The sequence below is a fragment of the Nymphaea colorata genome, chromosome 11 (genome assembly GCF_008831285.2).
Source record: "Nymphaea colorata isolate Beijing-Zhang1983 chromosome 11, ASM883128v2, whole genome shotgun sequence".
NCBI classification, from domain to species: Eukaryota; Viridiplantae; Streptophyta; class Magnoliopsida; order Nymphaeales; family Nymphaeaceae; genus Nymphaea; species Nymphaea colorata.
Genome location: NC_045148.1, coordinates 17,593,779 through 17,617,391, shown reverse-complemented (window position 1 = coordinate 17,617,391; position 23,613 = coordinate 17,593,779). Strand labels below are relative to the sequence as shown.

General features: G+C 42.5%; 2 protein-coding genes across 2 annotated transcripts; both read left to right on the top strand.

Annotated features, from left to right (window-relative positions):
• Positions 1-335: 335 nt before the first annotated feature.
• On the top strand, positions 336-2,944 carry LOC116264555 (probable L-gulonolactone oxidase 4). Its single transcript, XM_031644853.2, has 3 exons — positions 336-1,175; positions 1,637-1,892; positions 2,036-2,944. Exons 1-3 carry the CDS (start codon positions 471-473, stop codon positions 2,869-2,871), a joined length of 1,797 nt encoding a protein of 598 aa, XP_031500713.1. The 5' UTR covers positions 336-470; the 3' UTR covers positions 2,872-2,944.
• Positions 2,945-21,110: 18,166 nt separating this feature from the next.
• LOC116265004 (transcription factor AS1-like) lies at positions 21,111-22,953 on the top strand. Its single transcript, XM_031645505.2, has one exon. The coding sequence runs from the start codon at positions 21,652-21,654 to the stop codon at positions 22,825-22,827; it is 1,176 nt and encodes a 391-aa protein (XP_031501365.1). The 5' UTR covers positions 21,111-21,651; the 3' UTR covers positions 22,828-22,953.
• The last annotated feature ends 660 nt before the right edge of the window (positions 22,954-23,613 follow it).

The window sequence follows — 23,613 nt, the reverse complement described above, 5'->3', positions numbered from 1 at the left end:
TTCTTTACTTTAATATATATATATATCTAAAAGCTTGCGGTATGATACTGCAAGAAAAACTTAGCCATTTAAATGCTAAAACATTTTCGGCGACGATGCCATATCATCTTAACATTTATTGCCAATGTGAAAGAAATAATTACCCTAGAGATTAGTTCTACATCATGACATTTGTTGAAATGGTCTCTCTACTGATTAAGCCAGTAGAGAAAGCCATGTGCACTGGCTTCTCAGATGTTTCAGCTCTCTCTAACAAAGCTGTTGATTCTCCCCTTTTCCAAGGTTTCTTAAACTTTTGCAATTCTGCTTTTTTGGCAATGATTAATAGTGGACCATACTTAGTTTACGCGAACAGAAATTCTCTCACATACATATACATTGTATATGTATATATATATAGAGCTCAGCCAATGGCCGGCCCAGACCAGCACTACTTATCTCCCTGACATGCACATAAGTTGGCGAGGGAAATGGATTCTTCCTTGTGTTGCATAGCATGGTCTTTCCTGCTTGCTAGCTTAGCTTCATTGATTAGCCGGCCTGCGCTGGTTACCGGCAGCCCACCTGGGCCCGTTGTTCACTGCACGTCTGGGAACACCAATTGCCTGGTCCAGAATGCTTATGGAGCATTTTCGGACCGCCAGGCCTGCTGGGTTGCGGCTGTTGCCTACCCTACCACGGAGGATGAGCTCCTTGTCGTCGTCTCCAACGCCTCCATGGCCAACCGGAAGATGAAGATCGTCACACGTTACTCTCACAACCTCCCCAGGCTCTGCTGCCCCGGCGGCCCCCCCGGCACCGGTCTCGCGATCAGTACCGAAAAACTGAATCGTGTTGTCCGAGTGGACGTGGAATCCATGAGGATGACCGTGGGGAGTGGCATCGCGCTATATGAGTTGATTGAGGCTGCTGCAGCTCACGGTTTGGCCCTGCCCAATTCTCCATACTGGTTCGGCCTGAGCTTGGGTGGGGTGCTGAGCACAGGCGCCCATGGTAGCTCCATCTTCGGCAAAGGGAGCGCTGTCCACGAGTATGTGGTCGGCATGAGGATTGTCGTGCCGACGTCGTCGCCCGACGTTGATGGCTATTTCGCCAAAGTCATCTGCCTGGAAGAGGATGACCCTGACCTTCTAGCTGCAAAAGTGTCGCTTGGTGTGCTTGGAGCAATTTCTCAGGTAATCAGTTCTCAGGAAAAACTTAAAAAAACTTCACGGTTTTATTATATGATCTAAATCTTGGCTGCAAATGCCTGTCTTTTAAGTGTAAAATATCCGAATCCAAATCGGTAATTCTTTATTTGATTCTTCACCTAATACCTGAATACATGCTGACCAACTTCCGATTATTCAGTTTTGAATATAATTAATTTAAAATTTTCGTTTGTTTCTTGCCCCAAGATCAATTCGCATTAAATGGATTTAGAAGAACATTACCCAAGGGTGAGCTACCAATGCCAGATGTAAGTCCAATGAGTCAACATCCCCTGCACCACTTAAGAATAAGATCAGTTTAAAGTAATCTTTGCATCCAAAACAGATCATGACCAAGATCACCAACAGATTATAGATGTGACTGATCTCTTGGATCCATGCACGTTTGTGCTTATAATTGTGAACTTATGTCTCTGAAAATGCAGGTGACGTTGCAGATGGAACCAATGTTTAAGAGGTCCATAACGAATGAAGCTGGTGGAGATGGTAGTTTTGAAGAATTAATTGAAAGATTCGGTAGAACCACCGAGTTTGGCGATATTACCTGGTATGCCTCTCAAAGGATCGTGGTTCACCGTGTGGATTTCCGAGTACCATTGACAGAAGCCGGCAACGGCGAAAATGATGTGATCGGATTGAGGTCACAGCCCACATCTGCGGTCGTGTCTGCGCGTATGACAGGTTCAGATCAGAAGCGAGACCATTTTCAGACTTCCACACTACTGCCTTCCCCTTATTATATTATGCCCATTGACTGCTGCCTATTATTTGCATTAGCTAGTAAACACCGAGTTAATTGCTAAGAAACGAATTTGTGACTGCAGAAGAAGAAATTGAGGCCACCAGGAACTCCACCGGCGGATGCATGCTAGCAGAAGCACGCATTAACGGTACCCTCTCTCTTGGCAATGGCCTAAGGAACAACCTGAGCTGTCAGGCTGCATTTACAGGGTACCCTGTTGTTGGAAACCATAGCCACCTGCAAGCTGCAGGCTCATGCCTATTCGACAGGGAAAATGGCCTGCTCACCGTTTGTGCATGGGATCCAAGGATCCATGGTTCCTTCACTGATCAGTTGGCCTTTAGCATCTCCCTGGCGACTATCTCAGACTTCGTAAGAGATGTCAAGAAGCTAAGAGACATGGTGCCTCGCTCGCTTTGCACCTTCGACTGGTACAACGGCATCTTGTTGAGGTTCGTCAGGGCTTCGACTGCGTATCTCGGCAAGACGTCCGATTGCGTCGACATAGACATCACAATTTACAGGGAGCATGATCCTTCGCAGCCAAGGCTCAATGAGGATGTGCTGGAGGAGGTTGAGCAGATGGGGCTGTTCAAGTATGGGGGGCTGCCACATTGGGGAAAGAACCGCAACATTGGTTTCTTGGGGATGAAGGAGAAGCTGGATGGAAGAATAGAGAAGTTTGTGAAGGTGATGACCAAATTTGATCCCAAAGGGTTGTTCTCCTCAGAGTGGAGTGACAGTGTTTTGGGCTTGCAAGAGAAGGGGTTGGTGATTGACAAGCCACGGTGTGCACTAGAAGGCTTATGCATTTGCTCTCTTGATTCACACTGTGCCCCAGACAAAGGCTACTTCTGCAGACCTGGCCTTGTGTACAAAGAAGCCAGAGTCTGTCGCTATGAAGAGTATATCGCTTAATGCACTCGTATCTGCATCATATATACTGTCTGTATTGTGTTAAATGATCTTGAATAAATGGAAGATTCGTCTCCCAACCAAAGCGCCTGTTCATCCCTAACTCTGACCACCTGAAGGCAATAGCAATTTGACTTACACAGCTCTACTACATTCAGTTAATTAAATTTATGAATATTAAATACACATTGATATTGAACAGATGGTCCTATAAGTATTGCCTTCAATGAAAGAAGAAGGCGTGAAGTAATTGTCCAGGATGAAAAAGAGTATTGCGATAGAAAGCCGACCAACCGAATCTTATGAAAAGCATGACTTTGCTGAGTTAGATACCAATAAACATGTTATCAATTGGCCAGTGAGCAACCAACTCAACATAAAAAATGTTACACAGAAGCAAGATCAAACTAGCCCAGTTGACAGGGGAAGTGACTAGTGAAATCACACATGCCTATGCGTTTCGTACGCAATATTTTATGGGACCCATGAGAACTAATCAAAGCTAGCATTCAGAGATGGTCGGTCCCACCATTTACATTGTTTTCTCTCAAGGTCCAGGACTCTTGTGGTGCCACCTCTCTGTAACCAGTGATTCATGGAAGCATAGGGTTCGTTTCCCTAGAACATAAGTCAATGGCTATTGATGTTATTGCCTTGAAATCGAAAAGGGTGGTTGTATTTTGCTTTCTTAAACAGTTTCCAAAGAGTTTTGTTATTGCGTTGCTGAAGCTTGGATGGAAGAGACTTTGACGAGACCTTTAAGTTTTTCTTAAAGATAAAGAAAGTGTTGGAAAGGAAGGAAAGGAGGAGTAAGGCTTATGGTGTCCCCTCCATCTCTCCCTCCGCATCAGCTGGGATGAAAGGCTCAATGAACCAATTAAATTAGCAATAAAAGAGAGTCAAACACAAGCAAGCAGTGGACACTGTTTGAAATTCAACTCTATATCTCATTATTATCTCCTGGTTTTAAGAAATCAAAGACGGAGAGGTGAAGAAACAAGGCCCTAACTAGGAAGCTCCCAATGTGCAGTCTCTGTTCAGAGCTCTGTTGATTGTCAGGTGTACAAGAAGCCACACAAGCTGTGCATTTTCTTGCAGAAGAAGATGAAGATGGCGCATATCATGGGGACGATCATATGGGCATCTCTGATTCTAGCTTTGCTGGCTCATGGCTGCAGCTTGCTGAAGAAAAGCAGGCAGAAGCTGTCTCCTGCCTTTCTCCACAGGAAGATGTTGGTGAATACCGATTTCATTTCTTTCGATGCAACGAAACGAGCGAGGGCGAGAAAGAGATCGGACGCAAGAACAAGCGCAAGATCGAGGGCAAGGGGAGATCTGATCGAGGATCCTGTCGGGAACGAGATCGATCCGAGATACGGAGTGGAGAAGAGACTTGTCCCTACCGGGCCCAACCCATTGCACCACTGAAGTGTCGGTCTCTCATGAGTCATGAAGTTCAGAGAATTGGATCTGGTAGCTGAATTTTGATAGTTGCAGGTTTATAACCACAGAGATCGTAATTCAATTTAGAGAGCGCGTAAGAAGCGAAGCAGAGAAGGTGGAAAGTTCCAAATACAGGTACCATGTAAACGTGTATGCTGAAATTTTTGAGAATTTGTACACACTTATTCTAACATCTCTAGCAATAGCTAGGAATTGGGGCATAATCTTCTGCAAGATTAACATGTTAACTGTTCCTGCTATCTTCTCTCCTTTTAGTTTTACGAAATTCACTAAAAAAATAAAGCGGTAAAGTGTTCAGAATTTTTTATCTTGTATTTATTTTAAGAACCGCTTCATTGACACTTACGTCAGGTCTTTCTCTTCCTGTTGCTTGGAGTAGGTACAACGGCATGGCGCCGCTCATATAGGCCAACGTAATTAAATTAACCAAAAAATGGGCATTCGTGCATTTTTTTAATCCTTTTTTTCTAGACAGAGAGAAAGAGGCACGGGAGAAAACGTATGGAGTGGCAAATATAAAACAATGTGAATATGCTTTTTATTTCTTCTTAGAATGTACGTTGCCTACTTTCCTATAGGTTCCATGGTGGGTGCATGCATGTTTTAATGGAATTTATTGATGTCAGTTTGTCAATGGCACCAGTGGTTAAGTAACTTAAGTTACTGTTGTACAAATGGTGGAGAAAAAGACTATATAAAAATGCATCCTTGTCCGTGTGTGTATGACCTTTAAGTGCATGAGATTTAACTAATCATCTTGGCTATTGATATTTTCAAAATGGAAGACTGAAACCTAACTATCGCTCAAATGGGTTCCGAATGTAGTCGTTCATGTATAGGCAAGATCTTAACAAGATTTAGAATTAATTTGATTAAACGTCGACATGGTTCAAGAGTTTGGTGGATCTTTTAACCATAAAAAACTGTGTTCATATTTTCTATTGCTAAATCTTGTGAAACTGACTTTTGGTTGGATAACACGACCTTCGTTTTTTTTTTTTTTTGTCCTTTTTCTATTTACAGTTTGGGAAGATCGGCCAGGTTCTACTAAAGTTCTGTTTGCTTGTCTTGGATCTAGACCCAAGGGGATATGAGATCTTGGAATACTAGAAATCAATATTTCAGACCAATGATTTTTAACAAGGATCTTAGAATCCTTGTTCGAAATTACGATGCATGAACCAAAATGAATTGGTAACCCTTGAACCGACCTCAAGTCAGTCATCTCTCTCCCCCTATGAAGATTTTATGAATTTGGGTTAGACTACTGGCATCTTAAATTCATGGTTCTCTACTCTGCAGCTTGATATAAACATAGATCATTCTCTACTCTGCAGCTTGATATAAACATAGATCATGATTGATTCAGATCCAAACCTTCGTTTCTGGAAAAACCTAGCCAAGACCCACAACTAGTACAGCATCTTACTTTTATATGCATCGGGTTGGTTCCTGATTGGATTCTAGTCAGAATCTCGGATTAGATCTGGATTCAGTTGAAGGTACGGTATCCAAATCTGATGAATGGTATATAGGGTCTGACCAAATCTGACTGACCAGTTTCGGGTTCAGGGTAGCAATCAGATCTTGGAATTGGGATGGTGGCAGAGGTGTTGCTGTCATGGGGACACTTGCAATGTCACACTCATTAACACAAACTTAGGCTGCAGATGTAGAAGCCACACATATGGGCGTACAATCTGTAGCCGAGTAGTATAACGAGGGGGTTCTTCCGAATAGCAAAAGTTCAGGCGAAGCCTTCCTTGGGAGAGCACAAATAAGTGGATCCAGAAAGATGATCGTAATCTTGAGGCACCATGATCAGTGATAGCGAGGCAGCATCTTATCAGTTCGGAGCATATTGATGCAACACAAGGCTACTCATTTTAGTACTATTCTTGCTCAAGCATCTTAACTATGGAGCTTTGATGGAATCCGGTGCATGGCATTAGTAAGTCCTTAAAATTACGGTATCCACATCAAATTACGTGCCACATTTTTATGATCTTCTTAATCCTATGATTCTTGAACAAATAAACCACGTTTATGCAGTTAGGATTTGCCAAAGGTAACTTCACATGGCTGGAAAACTCGGAGAGACCTCTTGAGCGCATTATGGAATTAATATATGTGCTCTCTAACATGTTCTTCAGCACTCTGACTGCATGGTGTTGAAAAACATAAAGCAATAACAGAAAAGAGCTTAGGGGATTAACGTGGAGCATTTTTTTTTTTCCGCTCACGGACGGCCATCGACCTTGAAATTGATAAAGTAATTGTTCTCATAATCCATCGTCTTGATCTTTGCCATGCTCCTTACCAAACGATCCTTAACATAATGTTGGCATCCTTATCATATTTGTGTGCCGTTTGTTGGGTCGGGTCCAGCCTCAAGACCCGACCCGACCCGTCACTTAAGTGACGGGCGGGAGAAAGGGAGGGCACCTGATGGTGCCCCTCCCTCTTACGTTTTCTCTCTCTCGTTTTTTTTTTTTTTTGGGAAAAAGAAAAACGGGAGGTTCTTGTGGCTGCTCATAGAGGAGAAGGAGAAGAAGAAGGCAAGGAAGAGAAGAGGAGAAATCACAGCAAGGCGCGTGAGTCGATCGGCACGCCAAGAAGAAAGAGAAAATGAAGGGAGTTTTCATTGGGTGATTTCTTTCTTGAATCTTTAGGGCTCTTTCTTTCAATCGCATAAAAGCGTGCTATTGTTCTCCTGAGTTCACTGTTTTTCTTAAAACAGTAGGGATATTGTTGGTGTATTTGACTCCCTTTCTTGATATATAAAAAGTCTCTCTTGCCCGTGGTTTTTTACTCCATTATTGGGGGTTTTTTCATGTAAATTGGTGTCTCTTTTTTTCTGCATCTTTAGCATATATTTTTGATATATATTGCTGCAACATTGGTGTTAGAAATTCAATCTTATGCTTGCTGCTCTGTGATTCCATTTTAGCATTTTTGTGGTGGTTTGTCCTCTTTTGTTGTTGTTGAGCATTCTTTGGGGGGACACGACTATAACAAAGTGGAATCAGAGTCAGGTTAGCGCCAGTTGGTTGTGTGCATTCTTATTAAAGAATGGAGTCGACCCCTACTAAGATGGTCTCTTTAAATGGGAACAATTGGATTATATGGAAAGCGAAAATGAAAGATTTGCTGTATTGTAAAGACTTATATGCATCCATTGAGAACCAATTGCCAACGAATATGACAGATGAAAAATGGAAGTTATTGGACAGGAAAACCATTGGCACCATCAGACAATGGTTAGATGACTATGTTTTTCATTTGGTATCCGCAGAGACGAGCGCGAAGTCGTTATGGCAGAAGTTGCATGATCTTTACGAGAGGAAAACAGCTGGGAACAAGGCTTTCTTGATTAGGCAATTGGTAAATCTGAAACTTAGAGAGGGAAACCAGTGTCAGAGCATCCGAATGAAGTGCAGAGCATAATCAATCAGTTGTCAGCCATGAAAATGATATTAGATGATGAGTTACAAACACTCTTATTGCTCAGTTCTCTTCCCGATAGTAGGAAGACTTTAGTTGTTTCTTTGAGCAACTCCGCTCCAGATGGTGTGCTTACGATGAAGCATTTAACCAGCAGCATTCTAAATGAAGAAACAAGGAGAAAGTCTCTTGGTACTAGTAGCTCGCAAGTGCTAGTGGTGGGAGACAAGGGCAGACAGAAGAACCATAACAAATGGCATGATAGGTCAAACTCTAGGTCCAAATCAAAACCCAAGATGACAGGTAAATGCTTTCATTGTAGTATTCCAGGGTACAAGAAGATTGATTACAGAAAATAGAAAGAAGAAAAAGAACAGAAAAAAAAGAATAAAGAGAATGTGAAGCCAAAAGAGTACACTGCAGTTGCTTCAGATGATGAGGTAGTGTTATTTCTATCTGAAGAAAATGATTGTCTTACAGTTCAAAATGGTGATTCTACATGGATTTTAGATACAGGGGCATCATATCATGCCACACCATGTAGAGAGTTATTCTTATCCTACAGAGCATGTGATTTTGGAGTAGTTCACATGGGCAACAGTGACACTTCGAAGATTGTTGGGATAGGAGATGTTTGCATTCAGACGAGCACAGGATGCAAGTTGACTTTGAGAGATGTGAGACATGTTCCAGACCAGAGAATGAATTTGATTTCTGTAGGAAGACAAAGTGAAGATGGATATTGTACTTCGTTTAGTCAGACAGGTTAGAAACTTACCAAGGAGGCACTAGTGTTGGCTAGAGGTGACAGATTTGGCTCTTTGTATGAGATGAAGTCTCAAATCAGTAGTGTGGATGTCAATGCAATTACTGGTGGTACAACGTCAGATTTGTGGCATAAGAGGTTAGGTCACATAAGTCAAAGAGGAATCGACTTGCTCACCAAGAAGAATTTGTTACCAAAGGCAGATGGTGCACAGATATCTTCATGTGATCATTGTTTGGTTGGTAAGTTGCATCGAGTTTCCTTTCACAAAAGGCGCTCTTCAAAAACTAAACATGTATTAGATTTAGTTTATTCAGATGTATGTGGACCTATAAATGTGACATCTAAATGTGGAGCGTCCTATTTTGTTACATTTATTAATGATGTATCTAGGAAGGTGTGGGTCTTTACAATGAAAAGCAAAAGTGAAGTAAGTAGCATCTTCATGACCTTTCAAGCAATGGTTGAGCGCGAGACTGATAAGAAGATGAAGAGACCGCGTACAGATAATGGTGGTGAGTATATAACATCTTCTTTACAAGAGTATTGTCTAAAACATGGTATTAGACATGAAAAGATAGTTCCCTATACTCCACAGCATAATGGAGTTGCAGAAAGGATGAATAGAACAATAATTGAAAGAGTTAGAAGTTTGTTATCTAGCTCTAAGTTACTTAAGTATTTTTGGGTAGAGGCAATGCGTGTTGCAGTTTATTTAATAAACAGGTCTCCTTCAGTGCCTCTAGATGAAGACATTCCATAAAGAGTTTGGTCAGGTGAAGAGGTTAAGTATGATCACCTCAAAAGTTTTTGGTTGCAAAACGTTTATGCATGTACCTAAAGAACATAGGACCAAGCTATATGATAAAGTTATTCCTCTAATATTTCTTGGTTACGCAGATGATGAATTTAGTTACAGGTTATGAGATCCAAAGAATGACAAACTCTACAGGAGTCGTGATGTTGTCTTCAGAGAGGATCAGACTATTGAAGATGTCATGGGAGACACGAAGTCAGGTGTGAATGCTAGTGGTACTCATGAGCCAACCTATGCAGAACCTGAAGAACTTTCATCTGAGCATGGTGAGACTGATGAAGATGTTGATGAAGAGGAAAGAGAGGCAAATGAACAGTATACTGATGGCAGCCCTATGAAGATTCAAACTGATTATGAGCATGAGTTGGAGGGGGATCTTCCTTCGCATTCAAAGCCAATTGAGGAGCAATTGGGAAGAAGTAAAAAGAACACGTATACCATCTACAATATATTCTACTGATGAATATATTATGTTTACAGATAGTAGAGAGTCAGAATTCTATGCAGAAATGCTAAATGATGTACATAAAAATGAATGGATTAAAGCTATGCACGAAAAGATGAATTCTTTGTATAAGAATCACACTTTTGATTTGGTAGAGCTACCAAAAGGTAGGAAAGTGTTGCAGAACAAGTGGTCTGCAAGCTTAAAAATGAAGGTCAAGGCAAAGGCAAGTTAAGATACAAAGCTCGGTTAGTGGTGAAAGGTTTCAAGCAGGAAAGAGGTATTGATTTTGATTAAATTTTTTCTTCTGTTGTTAAAATGTCATCTATCAGAATAATACTTGGTTTGGTGGCATGTCTAGACTTGGAGTTAGAACAGTTAAATGTAAAAAACTGTTTTTTTTCATGGAGATCTAGAGGAAGAAATCTACATGACACAGCCAGAAGGTTGTGTGGTTGCCAAGAAGAAATACATGGTTTGTAAGTTAAAGAAGAGCTTGTATGAACTTAAACAAGCACCTAGATAGTGGTCAAAGAAATTTGATGCATTTATGATAAATCAAAAGTATTGCAGGTCAGCTGTAGATCATTGTGTCTACATCAGAGAGTTCTTATCAAGTAACTTCATTATCTTATTGTTATATGTATATAACATGCTTATTTTTGGACATGACTTTCAATTGATTAGTCAATTGAAGAAGGATATGGGCAAGTTATTTTATATGAAAGACTTGGGGCTAGCACAATAATTATTAGGCATGAGGATTGTTCGTGATAGGAAGGCCAAGAAGTTGTGGTTATCAAGAGAAATACATTGAGAAAGTGTTTAGCAAGTTCAGCATTGAAAAATGCCAAAACTGTAAGTACATCTTTAGCAGCACATTTTAAATTGGGAAATGAGCAATGTCCATCTTCAGCGGATGAGAAAGAAAGAATGGAGAATATTTCATATGCCTCCGCAGTAGGGAGTCTCATGTATGCTATGGTTTGCACACGCCCAGACTTGGCTTATGCAGTTGATGTAGTTAGCTGGTTCTTGTCAAATCTAGGCAAGGAGCATTGGGCAGCAGTGAAGTGGATCTTATGGTATTTGAAAAGTACTTCCACTTACTGTTTATGTTTTGGTGAATCTAATCTAGAGATACAAGGATTTGTTGATGCCGACATGGCAGGTGATTTGAACTCTAGGAAGTCTCTTTCTGGTTATGTTTTTACTTTTGCAGGGGGAGCTGTATCATGGCAGTCCAGGTTGCAGAAATGTATTGTTCTTTCCACTACAGAGGCAGAATATATTGCAACAACTGAAGCTTGTAAAGAGTTGTTGTGGATGAAGAGTTTTCTCCATGATATAGGCCTTAGTCAGAAGACTTATTTGTTGCATTGCGATAGCCAAAGCGCTATACATTTGGCGAAGAATTCAACGTTTCACTCAAGGACTAAGCACATTGATATCAGATATCATTGGATACGTGATGTGTTTGAGCAAAAATTGATTCAGTTAGAGAAGATACAGACAGAGAAGAATCCTGCAGATATGATGACGAAGTCTCTACCTAAGGAGAAACATGACATATGTAGAAACTTAGTTGGGATGACTGCCTTTAAGGCAGTGTATTAATTTTGTTCACTTTGCAAGTATGATCCCTCTCTTGAGGCTGGAGGGGGAGTTTGTTGGGTCGGGTCCGGCCTCAAGACCCGACCTGACCCGTCACTTAAGTGACGGGCGGGAGAAAGGGAGGGCACCCGATGGTGCCCCTCCCTCTTACGTTTCCTCTCTCTCGTTTTTTTTTTTTTTGAGGAAAAAGAAAAACAGGAGGTTCTTGTGGCTGCTCTTAGAGGAGAAGGAGAAGAAGAAGGCAAGGAAGAGAAGAGGAGAAATCGCAGCAAGGCGCGTGAGTCGATCGGCACGCCAAGAGAAGAGAGGAAAGACAAAGAAGAAAGAGAAAATGAAGGGAGTCTTCATTGGGTGATTTCTTTCTTGAATCTTTAGAGCTCTTTCTTTCAATCGCATAAGAGGGTGTTATTGTTCTCTTGAGTTCACTGTTTTTCTTAAAACAGTAGGGATATTGCTGGTGTATTTGGCTCCCTTTTTTGATATATAGAAAGTCTCTCTTGCCTGTGGTTTTTTACTTCATTATTGGGAGTTTTTCACGTAAATTGGTGTCTCATTTTTTTGCATCTCTAGCATATATTTTTGATATATATTGCTGCAACATTGGTGTTGGAAATTCAATCTTATGCTCGCTGCCCTGTGATTCCGTTTTTAGCATTTTTGTGGTGGTTTGCCCTCTTTTGTTGTTGTTGAGCATTCTTTTGAGGGACACGACTATAACACCGTTAACCATCATTCTTTTTAAGATTATATTGTGGGCCAAGAAGAGGACGTCTCAAATCGCTAAAGATCTTCTAAGATGAAAAATCAATCAGGATGGGCAAGCATGGGCAAGCAGACAAGCCGTATCAGTTGGAGAAAAACGCCATCAAGTTTGCAACAGAGGAGATATCACAGGCCCCTTTCCAGCCAAAGTGGTGACAAATTGAAAGTGATGTAAGAATATACTGGACAAGGGACACAAGCCTGCTGCATTTTATTTTGAAGAAACTAAGACATAAACAAGGAATGGGTACTGCCTGCAATTTAAGAGCAACACCAACAGAAGCTAAACTCCCAAAAGATGGAATGTGGTAATAAGCGAGGACGATGCACATGCTACTCAAAATATTCACTAAATGTTAATTTTTGTGAAGAAGAAGACAGTTAATCAGAGGGCTATGATTTGCTACCTGGTATTGGTAACATCCTCATCCCTCCTTATTGAGCATATTGACTTCCTTAATCGCATACGACTAGAAGCCAAATTTCAAACATTAAACTAGCAAACAGCCATGAGAAATAATGACTGCCAGATCGATAACAAAGTCAGTCAATTATGAGAGCTGTAAAATGCATCGAGAACACAAAAATAAGGGTTCAACATTTTTCTTCTTCAATACATATTGGCCCTTGTATTCGAGTCCACAAATGCTTCAGATTGTTTCCTTTTGCAACATTGGCACTATAGATATGATACTGATCTGATGGTGATCATAGAGTGACATCGAAAGCGCAACAAAACAAACTATCCGCTGTTATCGGGGAAGCGAAAGTTCAACGGTTTGAAATTCTTCCTACGACTACACTGGCGATGACATATACATTTCGACGTCCACCTGTACAACTGTCTGATCTCATTCGTTTGCACCGCACCATGCGAATTTTTCTTTAGCAAATATTTTCAGTTTTCATGAAACTAACCCAAATTCTTTCTGAATATTAACTGTCCGGAAACATTCCTGAACATTAACTATCACTCTTCAAAACAAACAAGCGAATTTTGACAAAACATTCAATGAGGAATTCTTTCGAGGATAAATTTCACGTACCATTGTTGAAAATTGCAAAGACTACAATCGATTGAGAGAGAGAGAGAGAGGGAGAGCTCTTTCTCTGCTATCTGACAATGAAGAGAGATGTCAGTCTTTCTTGATTCATTCATGGGGACCCTCCTGTAATACTTGGAGGATATAGCAAGAGGAAGAAAAATCTCAGAAATTTATATAAGAGATCCGTCCTCTGAAAACTTTTTACCCAAAACGACCCTCACATAATAACATTTGCAAATAAGTGTCCACTAGAAAATCGAGTCCGAGTTTGAGACTACAATGGCATACCAAACTGGTGCCTGATCGAGCTGCACCAACAATTTAAATCAAATCAGTATTTGACTTTCAGCCTGTAAATGCCAAGAATTGAATGTTCCATTTGTACAAAAAAAATAAGAAAAGATCGTTTCACCGGAAAATAAGAAAGATAGCCATCAAGAGCCGATCTTCCACAAAAACTACAACATGCTGCATTCATCCCAGGTGCTGATTATATGATTATATGAAAAGATTATGCCTAACAAATCAGATTTAGACCGAATATTTGGCTGAAGTACTTCCGATATAGAAAAAAATTAACATTCGATCAATAAATCCGATTAAATTTGGTTATGATGTTAAATAAATATCTGATTGGATTCTGATTCAATTTCAAATTAAATGCATTTGAAAGTCAAAATTCTTTAACATTCAAAACGCAGTTTGGATTCGGTTGTATTTGCAAAAGTCAGATTCAGATTGTGAATTTAAAAGTCATACGCAAATGTACTATAAAATTTTCTTCATTTGTACTTGAATCTAATCATATGATAGTCAGATAAATCGGATCAGCTAAAGGGACATCCTATTTGGAATCTGATCCATTGGCATTTCAAAGGAACTCATTTGATAGTTGAACTGTATGGCTGGATATGAATGTTAATTGGGATTCAGACCTTATTGAACTTGGATCCTAGCTCGCCCAGTAAGGGTCAAGCCCAACCGGGTGAGAAAATCCAAAGAGCTCATAGGTCGTAACGTTTCTAAACCTTATAGCTAAAATAGATGTTGAAGATTCCGTTCTAAAATGGTTTCAAGTAGTCGGCCAATATGCTTAATCATTTTGATCATAAGCAAGAGGCATTTGATTATTCTCACGAGCAAAAGCAGTTGAGCATTTTAAGTCTGTGGCCTTAGACTTATATGCAACACATTTACAACGACTCTATTCCGATGGAAGTGCATGAGCTCATCGAGAGCCAAGATGGACAAGCTGTTTATGAGCCGATGAGCATGTGAACAAACGCTTGGCTCATCCCATTTCTCAGAGCAGGCACAGAAACTAATGGCGAAAAAGGCTGAGCTCTTGCATCCTATTCTCGAGAGACCCTTCCTTTTGAGAACCAAGAATGTGTGTCTGATTCTCCTAGCTCGAGCCAAAGCATCGGCAATCGTTCCCTCCACAAAAGGAAGGTGACCTTAAAGAACCGGAGACTGATCAAAGTTCAAAGCATCAACAGCATATTTCCAGAAGAAAAGAAATGCAGACTCCCAAATGCTGCTCAACCAGGAAGCACCACCATCCCAAGCTCCCCACCAGGAAGAAAAGGAAACAGAAAACGTCCACTCTCACGCAAGTTCTTCCATTCGTCTATAGTAAAATTTTGACCTGAAGCAGATTAAAGAAAGGACAAGTAAAGGGGAAAAAAGGAAAAAGAGAAGGAAGAGGTAAGTGCAAAAGGGGCCCATCTTTGGGACCAGGCGTGCATTCGATCACCATGAGAAGCAGTAAATCCTAAAAAGTAAAGAAGGGAGGAAATTAAAAAACAGAGAGAAAAAAGCATTGGGGGAAGAGGATCCCGACACTGGAGTGGTCAGCGCCCGGGGATATGGGGAGGCGAGTCTCTCCCTTCCTTCACCTCCACAACATGGGTCTCAGAGAGAGGAAAAAGCGCCCTGGCCCTGCACAGAGAGGAAGAAAAACACGGAGAGAGGAAGGAGAAGAGATAATGTTATTTCTGGCAGTAACAGAGCAGAGAGGAAGAGCAGCAGCAGCAACAGCAGAGCCACCACACACTCTCTCTCCCCCGGCCGTCCCCTTTTCCTTTGGGCGCGATGTGACGTGACAGGGTCACCCCCTTCCCATGCGCGTGCGCAACGCTGAGTGACGCATTCAATTATCAATCACACCCCCAATACGATTCCTCATGTCACGTCCCCATCAACCCCCTTCTTCCTCCTCCACCCCTCTTCTTTCCCACCTCTCTTCCTCTTCCTGAAACCCTAACCCTAGTTTTCCTTGCCCACTTGTCCCAACTCCCAACACCCGAAGCATCCTGGCCCCTTCCCCCAATCTCTTTCCCTATATGTGAAAAAAAGAGGCTGTTGCACCATTAATAACCGTGGGTCGAGTCAATGACCCGCCACCATTAAACCGACTCGACCGGCCAGCCCATTGCGGCTTAAGAAGAAGAAGAAGCTCCTCCTACCCACAAGGCAATAGACCCTGTAATTCGTTGAGTTGTGCGCAGGAAGGGCACTCCAATGGCCGGAACAGTAATTGAACCCCTCTGGTCTTTACCATGAACGGGCTTAGCTTTGGGAAGGGCAGCTGACTGCCATTGACGTAGGTTGGGCTAGGCTCTCTCGACGTGATGGTTGGAATAGGGTGGCAGGAAGCCTAACTGAAGGGGGAGAGTACTTAGGCTGTAACGTCCGAGTCTAGTCTTAAATCATCCCAAGAAGCAGCTAGCATAGCTTTCAGTTATGCTCTTCTTTACATCAATCAAACCTTGACCTACTACTTGTGGGCATCTAGTTGACATCCCGATCCAAAATTCGTTACAGCTTGATTTGAAATGGGAACGAGGCTAGGCTCAAAGTGCAATCCTATCCTTTTAAACAATTCCCCTCTATATGAATATATATATTTTAACTTAGTTCAGCAGAAACAGGGCAAATGATGTGATGGGTAGGAGGTGCGATACTTTTTCCTGATTTTGCGAGCAAACCTACATGGCCGCAGGTAAAAGAAAAGCGTGGTTCAGCAGCTGTTTCACGAAAAGATCAAACTCTTTCGTTGGCATACACAGTGCCAGAAAATGTTCTTGAGTCCAAGCGGTAGGTAAAAGGTTAAAATTTGTTAAGATCATCCAGTTGAGAACTGTTGGTGCCATCTGATCTAGAAGACTACCTACCTCAACTTGCCAATAGAAAAACTCCCTCTCAGAATAAAGAATATAGATAAGTACAAGAAGATAACACCATGAAATTCATCTCGATTCGAGTCAAGACTGGAAGGAAGCCCAATGTCGAGTGCCTGGGAATCTTGCTCCTCAATGCACATACTCATCTTGTTTTTTGCAACAAGTGGAAGCATGTCGCACAGTTCGGTGACTTGGTAAAACAAATATTTTATGCCTTGATTTCCATGTCCTTGCGGTGGTAGCCGGGAAGGCAACTTGTTCTTGAATGTACTGTAACGCAATGGCCGATCTTCTCTTTTCATCCTTGGAGTATAATGGGGTAGTGTGTTTTTGCTGCCCACATGATGTCTGCAAGTTGGACAAGAAAAGGAAGAGCAATGTGATCTGACATTGCCTACCTCATCACGTCTCCTGCATGGGTACGCTTTTGTCAGTAAACTGCCACCTTCAAGTGTAGCAGCAAGGAGAAGCGTACAGCTAAACCTGGTAATTGCAATGGCGATTAAGAACCGGTCTGCCCGAAAATTTCATGAACTGGCAGTTTTCTCACATTGCCAAATCCTTTTGCTGTTCCTCCAGATTTCTGCTGAAGTTCTTAGAAGAGGGAGACGGTGAGAGGGAGAGGGAGAGGGACAGAGAGAGAGTCTATAGCGGTGGCTCAAGTTGCAGACTCGCAGCCAGGGTGTGACTTAAGGTTTAGGTAGAGGGAGCAAAATCTAGAGGTAAGCCTATAAAAGCTGGCGAGCCCTGCCATGGTCGATTCAAGTGATTTAACTTCACAGTAAGCCAACGAAACCTTCTTACAGTGTTGGTTGGCCGGCACTCTAAAGAAATGGCCACTAAATCTGGTGAAGGATTAAAATATGTCATTTTTCCGTGCTTTCAGACGAAAGTTACTGAAAACTTGGTAATTCTATAAAATAATGGAAATTGTTTTAAAAAATATATATAAAAACTAATGAGGCCATTCTCCTGAAGAAACCCCTGATGCATAAAATGTTGTAACAATTACATGCACTTATTTTTCCTTCTTTGTTTATCATGTATCACGCATGTTGGCACCTTCAAAGTGGCTTTCAGATATCCACCAGCGTCCTGACCCTCTCTCTCTCTCTCTCTCTCTCTCTCAAAATTCAGTAGCAAGAAAAGAGAAAGAATATTAGATGCCAGATAGAGCATACCAAGTAGTAACCTTGGAAGGACCACAAACATTTATGACGGCGGAAATTATGAACAAGAATTTTCCTCAACAATTTAAGTACATTTTCAGGCTCCGAAGCACATCATAGTGAAGAAGAAGAAATTTCTTTACGTTTTGGAGACAGATGAAAATAAATTGAGGATGGGAGCATTATTCTCATGATTTTTCTCTGATTTTTCTAAACAGAATGAAAACCCCAAAAGTGAAACAAATATTTTTCTCTGATTTCACTTTCAATATGGAAAGCTAAAACACTATTTGGCATCTTCCTCTGTGCCTTCATGAAAAAGTTGAGCTCCTCCATATCTAAATTGCCCCTTAAAATTTACGCATACCAATAAGACTTGAAGCAATTTTCTATATAATTTAAAGGTCAAATCCTTTTACTAGGTCATAATTAGGCCAATCCTGTAGGACAGGTGACCTTTCACGACAAAGTTTGGCACAAGTCGCTTTAGCTGTGCATGGTAATCCAGCAAGAAACAGCATGACAGTTGTTTGTGCTTACATAAAATCTTTTGATATAGTAGAAATTAGGCCCTATATATTATCCCAAGCCTAACTTTCCTGCCAGGGCAGAATAAAACAAATTTGGATGGGTAACAGATGCTTGTTCTCAAAATATCAACCTTACTTTTACATTCTAAAAGGAGAAAAAATTAAAATCCAATTGAAGAAGATGCATGTGAATGTAGGCTGACCAGAGGTCTATTACTGTTCCATTGATCTAGCAGCAGGCCCACTTAGATATCTATCATTCAGTAGCTTGATGCTATCAGAAGGTGGGATCACCTCTTTGCTGGTTGACTTCTTGTCCAATTTAGCTTTTTAATTTGTTCGCAACCTCTTGTTGACATGCATTGTCTCAAGAGCATCACATGCAATTCTGTAATCAGCAGAACCCCTGAGCGCTGTTTTTCTGTGAAAGACAGTCTGATGCAACCTTTTCCTGAGAGTGACTAAACGCAGGCTTGTTTTGATCCACAAATTTTTAAATGGATTAGGACCATTATGAGATTGAATCATCTCCATATATATATATATATATATATATATATATATATATATATATATATATATATATATATATATATATATATATATATATATATTTTTTTTTTTTTTTTTTTTTTTTTTCCGGAGAGGAAGAGACCACCGTGAATGTTTTACAACTCGTTGTGCCAGAGATACTCGAATCCGTCCTCGCGTTAAACCTTCCGACCCAAGAGACCAAAGAGATTTTTTTCATTATAAGATGAAAATGAACTGGCATTGCCGATAGTATATTCTTCTTAATAATATGGAATGCCCCTTCCTCTTCGACCACCATCCATATTTTACTGTAACCCGTAAAGAGATGAGCTTACTTTCAAGAGGGTGAACTCTTCTTGCTGTTCTGAACATGGATGCAACTGTTCTGTCTTAATACCGAAAGTATAGTTTATTCAAATATTTCCTAAACAGTGAATAGTACTTTGCCATCTTGATCAGGGCCAAGAGAAAGTTAGCAAGAGAAGTTACTTCACACCAAACATATCAACCTTGATATATATGAATTAGATTACTCTTCACAGGACAGATGCCTAACTTCTGATCAATTGTGGAATTTTTCTGTGACAGATGAACATACACGACCAACCAAGTCATATGGCTGTAACCAATGAAATTCCCTTGGCTAAATAATAATACAGTCCTTTCGCCTCTTCCCACCGTCTCTGATACCATGAAAGCCAAATCCTGCAGGAACTTTCTTCCAGATAGCCCTGCCGAATCACATGACAAAGAAAACCAAGAAGGTGAATCATGGGAGCCATGGCATAACGAAACATCCTGGTTGAAGTCAAAGAATCCAATACCCACCTCAAACTAAGGTCCCATCCTGGTAAGGGACTGCCTTCCGGGACACTCCCCTCCCTGACACCAATTGGGTAATCAAGTGAAAGAACGTGACCTTTCCTTGAACAGTGCACAAACCCCAAGAACCTACTCCCCACATGCCAGAACCCCCTACAGGTTTAGGACCCTAGAAAGGGGAAAAAAAAAAGCAGAGAAAACCTAATAAGATGAAAAGTCCCACCAAGGGAATCTCCAGGGATGGGCTGTGGAGCTAGGAAGGAGGAGATGTGGTAGTTTCACTTTCCCCCTAATTCTCCCTCTCCCTCTCTCCCCCATGTCTCATGCGGCAGCCTGCAGGCACTTAGGACACCACAGTACGGGCAAACCCCCAAGATAGCCCCACACATAATAAAAAGAAGGACGGGTAGAGAAAAAAGAGAGAGATTCAAGGCGGGTCTGACAGGGTGGGAAGGGTCCAGCCTGCTCACTGTTAACAATTCAATGCAAAAGGAGGCCCTCCCCTATGACTATGGCTCTCTCTGCTCTCCTTCGTGTTGTTGTGTCGTCGAGGGATGAAGCCCAGAAAGAGTGGTCATGTGACTAGTGTGTCTTTGGTTTTTTCCGGCAGCCTGCAGGTTTAAAGATGCATGTTAATAACGAAGAAAGGCCAAGGGAGGGGAGAAAAGGAAGAAGGACAGCAGTCTGAATGTAGGGTACAACCCCCTGACTGCCCCTACAGTTGATTGTGGATCCCTATTCTTATATATGTTCTTGGGAAATGCAGAAACAGAGGGAGAAAGCACCTCCCAATTTGGAGTTTTCCTAACCCTTTATCTTTTTTTCTCACCCTTTAGGCTTCAGCTGGAAACTAAATGGAAGGAAAAAAACAACGATACGTTTGTGGAACAATTACCATCAGAGTAGGGTAGGTTGGTAGACAGCATTTTGACTCTTTGAGTCGGCCTATACGTTCGGTGCGTCTTATATGAAAGAGAGACGGGCGTTCATGCAACAAGAATCGAAGCATTACCATGTATCTACAGGCGGATCTTAATTATCAGTAACAATAGATTTCCTACTACAGCAGCCTGATAGCAATCAATGGCTGTTATTATACGCCTGTTATTATAAGCAGTAACAAAAGTGAAGAATAGAAATATATATATATATATATATATGTTCTATTTTCTATTGGCATGAGTTGCCTGCATTCGAAGTTTGGAAGATCTGCAATGCCCTCGAATACATGGCAGTTATCTGGATTAGTAGGGGGAGGGGAGGGGACTAGCAGAGAAGGGGAAGAGACTCGACTCATTATTTTAGAAAGGCAGGACTCGAAAGCAGGGGGCACCGTAGTTGCCTTATATGTTGGCTGTTTAATCCTTACGGTCATCGGAGGAAAATGTGCAGCAAGTTCATTCGAATAACGCCCCCACGAATAAGAAAAACTTCGAGTTGCTTTCTCTGAGGTCTTATCAAATCGAGAAATTGGAAGCAACGAGAAGATGGAACGGCAGAAAACGCGGAAAGAATAACATTTTGAGGAAAGAAGAAAACTTTTATTTGATAGGACGAACGATGCTTTTCCATTTAAAGCCCACAACCGAAGCTATCACACACAAGGAACATGGCGGATTCCCGTGAAAATGGATAAAAAAGATGGAGGTGTCTGCCTCTCACGCCATTGCAAGAAAGCCAATTCGATCGGTAAATGAGAGGAAGATAAAAATGAAATTTGGTGGAAACAAGCGGCGAGAAAAAAAAGCTTGATTGATGATGTGTCCTCTGTGTGCACTGCTTCCCATCTGTCACGTTTATCCTCTCTCTCTCCAAGCCCGTCCAATAAAGCTCGCATCTCGGAAGCCCGACCTGTCTTTTCAATCTGCACTCTCCGCTCATCATATATAATCACCTCTGATCTCTCTCTCTCTCTCTCTCTCTCTCTCTCAACGGAATTATCCTCCGTCGCAGGGAAATCCCCTCCCTCCCTCAAATAACAAGAGGATTCTACAGTCCCATAATAAAAACCCCCGAGCTCTCTCTCTCTCCCTATAGAGGGCTGCACTACCGCTACCGGCGTCTCCACGACCAGTAGCACGACCAAGGACTAGTGGCATCATCACCCCAAAAAACCAACACCACCACCATCAACAACCAACCACCGGATGGTGGTGTGGGTATCGCCGGTGATGGGCGTCGGATTATGAAGGAGAGGCAGCGGTGGCAGCCCGAGGAAGACGCCCTCCTGCGCGCCTACGTGAAGCAGTACGGCCCAAAGGAATGGCACCTCGTCTCCGACCGGATGGGCCGCCGCCTAGATCGGGACGCCAAGTCCTGCCTGGAGCGGTGGAAAAACTACTTGAAGCCAGGGATTAAGAAGGGCTCCCTCACCCCTGAGGAGCAATCCCTCGTCATCTCTCTCCAGGCGAAGTACGGCAACAAGTGGAAGAAGATCGCAGCCGAGATCCCCGGCCGCACCGCCAAGCGCCTCGGAAAGTGGTGGGAAGTCTTCAAGGAGAAGCAGCTCAAGGAACAGCAACGCCGCTCCCGCCACGCCTCTGCGGACTTCTCCTCCGCCGACTCCGGACTCTCCGTCGCCGACTCCTCCGGCCGCTACGACCACATCCTGGAGACATTCGCCGAGAAGTACGTCCGTAAGGCCGCCCACATGGCTGCCACGGATCCGAGGCTTACCCTGGGTGCAGGGATCGAACCGGTTCCACAGCCCCCGGCCCCGGTTCTGCCTCCCTGGATGGCCAATCCACCGGCTCCCCTAGCGCCACCCACTTCGCCCTCAGTCTCTCTATCTCTCTCCCCTTCGTCTGCAGTTGAGCCACCCACCGGCGTCACAGGCGGTACTGCTGCTTCTGCCGCTAGTGCAGTTCACTCCTCTGCCGAGATGCTGCTCTCCAGAGGGTGGGTGCACGGCAACAAGGAGGTGAACGGCATAACCACGTTAGTGGTGCAGCACCAGCTGCCAGCCTTCATGCAATACTGTAAGGATCTGGAGGAAGGGAGGCAGGCCTGGTTCCAGCACAAGAAGGAGGCGACGTGGAGGCTGAGCAGGCTAGAGCAGCAGCTCGAGTCGGAGAAGGCTAGGAAGAGGAGGGAGAAGATGGAGGAGGTAGAGGGGAAGATTAGGGTGCTGAGGGAGGAGGAGATGGCGTATCTGGATAAGCTGGAGAGCGAGTGCAGGGAGCAGCTGAGCGGCATACAGAGGGACGCAGAGATGAAGGAGGCGAAACTGATGGAACAGTGGGTAGCCAAGCACGTGAAGGTGACCAAGATGCTGGAGCAGATGGGTGGTAGTGCTGCTTCTGCCGGGTACCATCACTTCCCCTGTGGGGCTGCTGCTCCTGGTCCGAAGGACTTGCATTAGTCATGTTGCCTGGTACTTCTGTGAATCGATGTGTGCAAAAAAGGGACTAAATGCAGTAGGCGTTTTAATGTTTCTCTTTGTTCTTTGAGTTCATTTTCGCTTTTCAACATATAGTCTTCATCAACAGAGCTCGCTCTCTCTCTCTCTCTCTCTCTCTCTCTCTCTCTCTCTCTCTCTCTCTCTCTCTCTCTCTTCTCAGATGGAGAACCAGTACCACTGCAGTCTCATTAGATCGATGAGTGCCCACTGGCTGTTCGGGCCATTTGGATGGGAGTTCCATCAGCTTAACTAACAAACAATTGCAGAAACACAGACACACACACGGAGCACCATGAAAGGCACACATGCACGCACGTGTAGATTCATGCCCGACCAAGAATATAAAAGAAAAATCCCTCTCAATGTTCTTTCCAACCGTATGTGCAACTATCTGTCTGCATGGTCAAACAGAAAATTTAATGCTGGTTTACTTGTGATTGCAGGACGACGTTACCCATTCCGAGAAAAGATACAGTGATCCCAAAGTTTTGAATTTTAGTTAAAGGCTTAAACTGGTAATGCTAGTTGTTGGCGCTTTCATATGTGACGTAACTTGGTTCTAGTGCAGGTAATTGTTGGTGGTCTTTACCCCCATGACTCCGACTGTTGGTGTCCAGACCATGCTATTATATAATCGCATTGTTGTCGTTCATGCTATGACCATTAGTATTGCTCAAACTTTACCGAACCTTTCCTGTTTTCTTCTTTGCTGTAAGGGCATATTTATGAAAGATTAATCACAAGGGG

Excerpts from the sequence above, each read along its gene's own strand:
- LOC116265004 (XM_031645505.2), top strand. The coding sequence starts at position 21,652 with ATGAAGGAGAGGCAGCGGTGGCAGCCCGAGGAAGACGCCCTCCTGCGC.
- LOC116264555 (XM_031644853.2), top strand. The coding sequence starts at position 471 with ATGGATTCTTCCTTGTGTTGCATAGCATGGTCTTTCCTGCTTGCTAGC. Across the intron at positions 1,176-1,636 it reads TGCTTGGAGCAATTTCTCAG|GTGACGTTGCAGATGGAACC; the intron begins GTAATCAGTTCT and ends CTGAAAATGCAG. Across the intron at positions 1,893-2,035 it reads CGTGTCTGCGCGTATGACAG|AAGAAGAAATTGAGGCCACC; the intron begins GTTCAGATCAGA and ends TTGTGACTGCAG.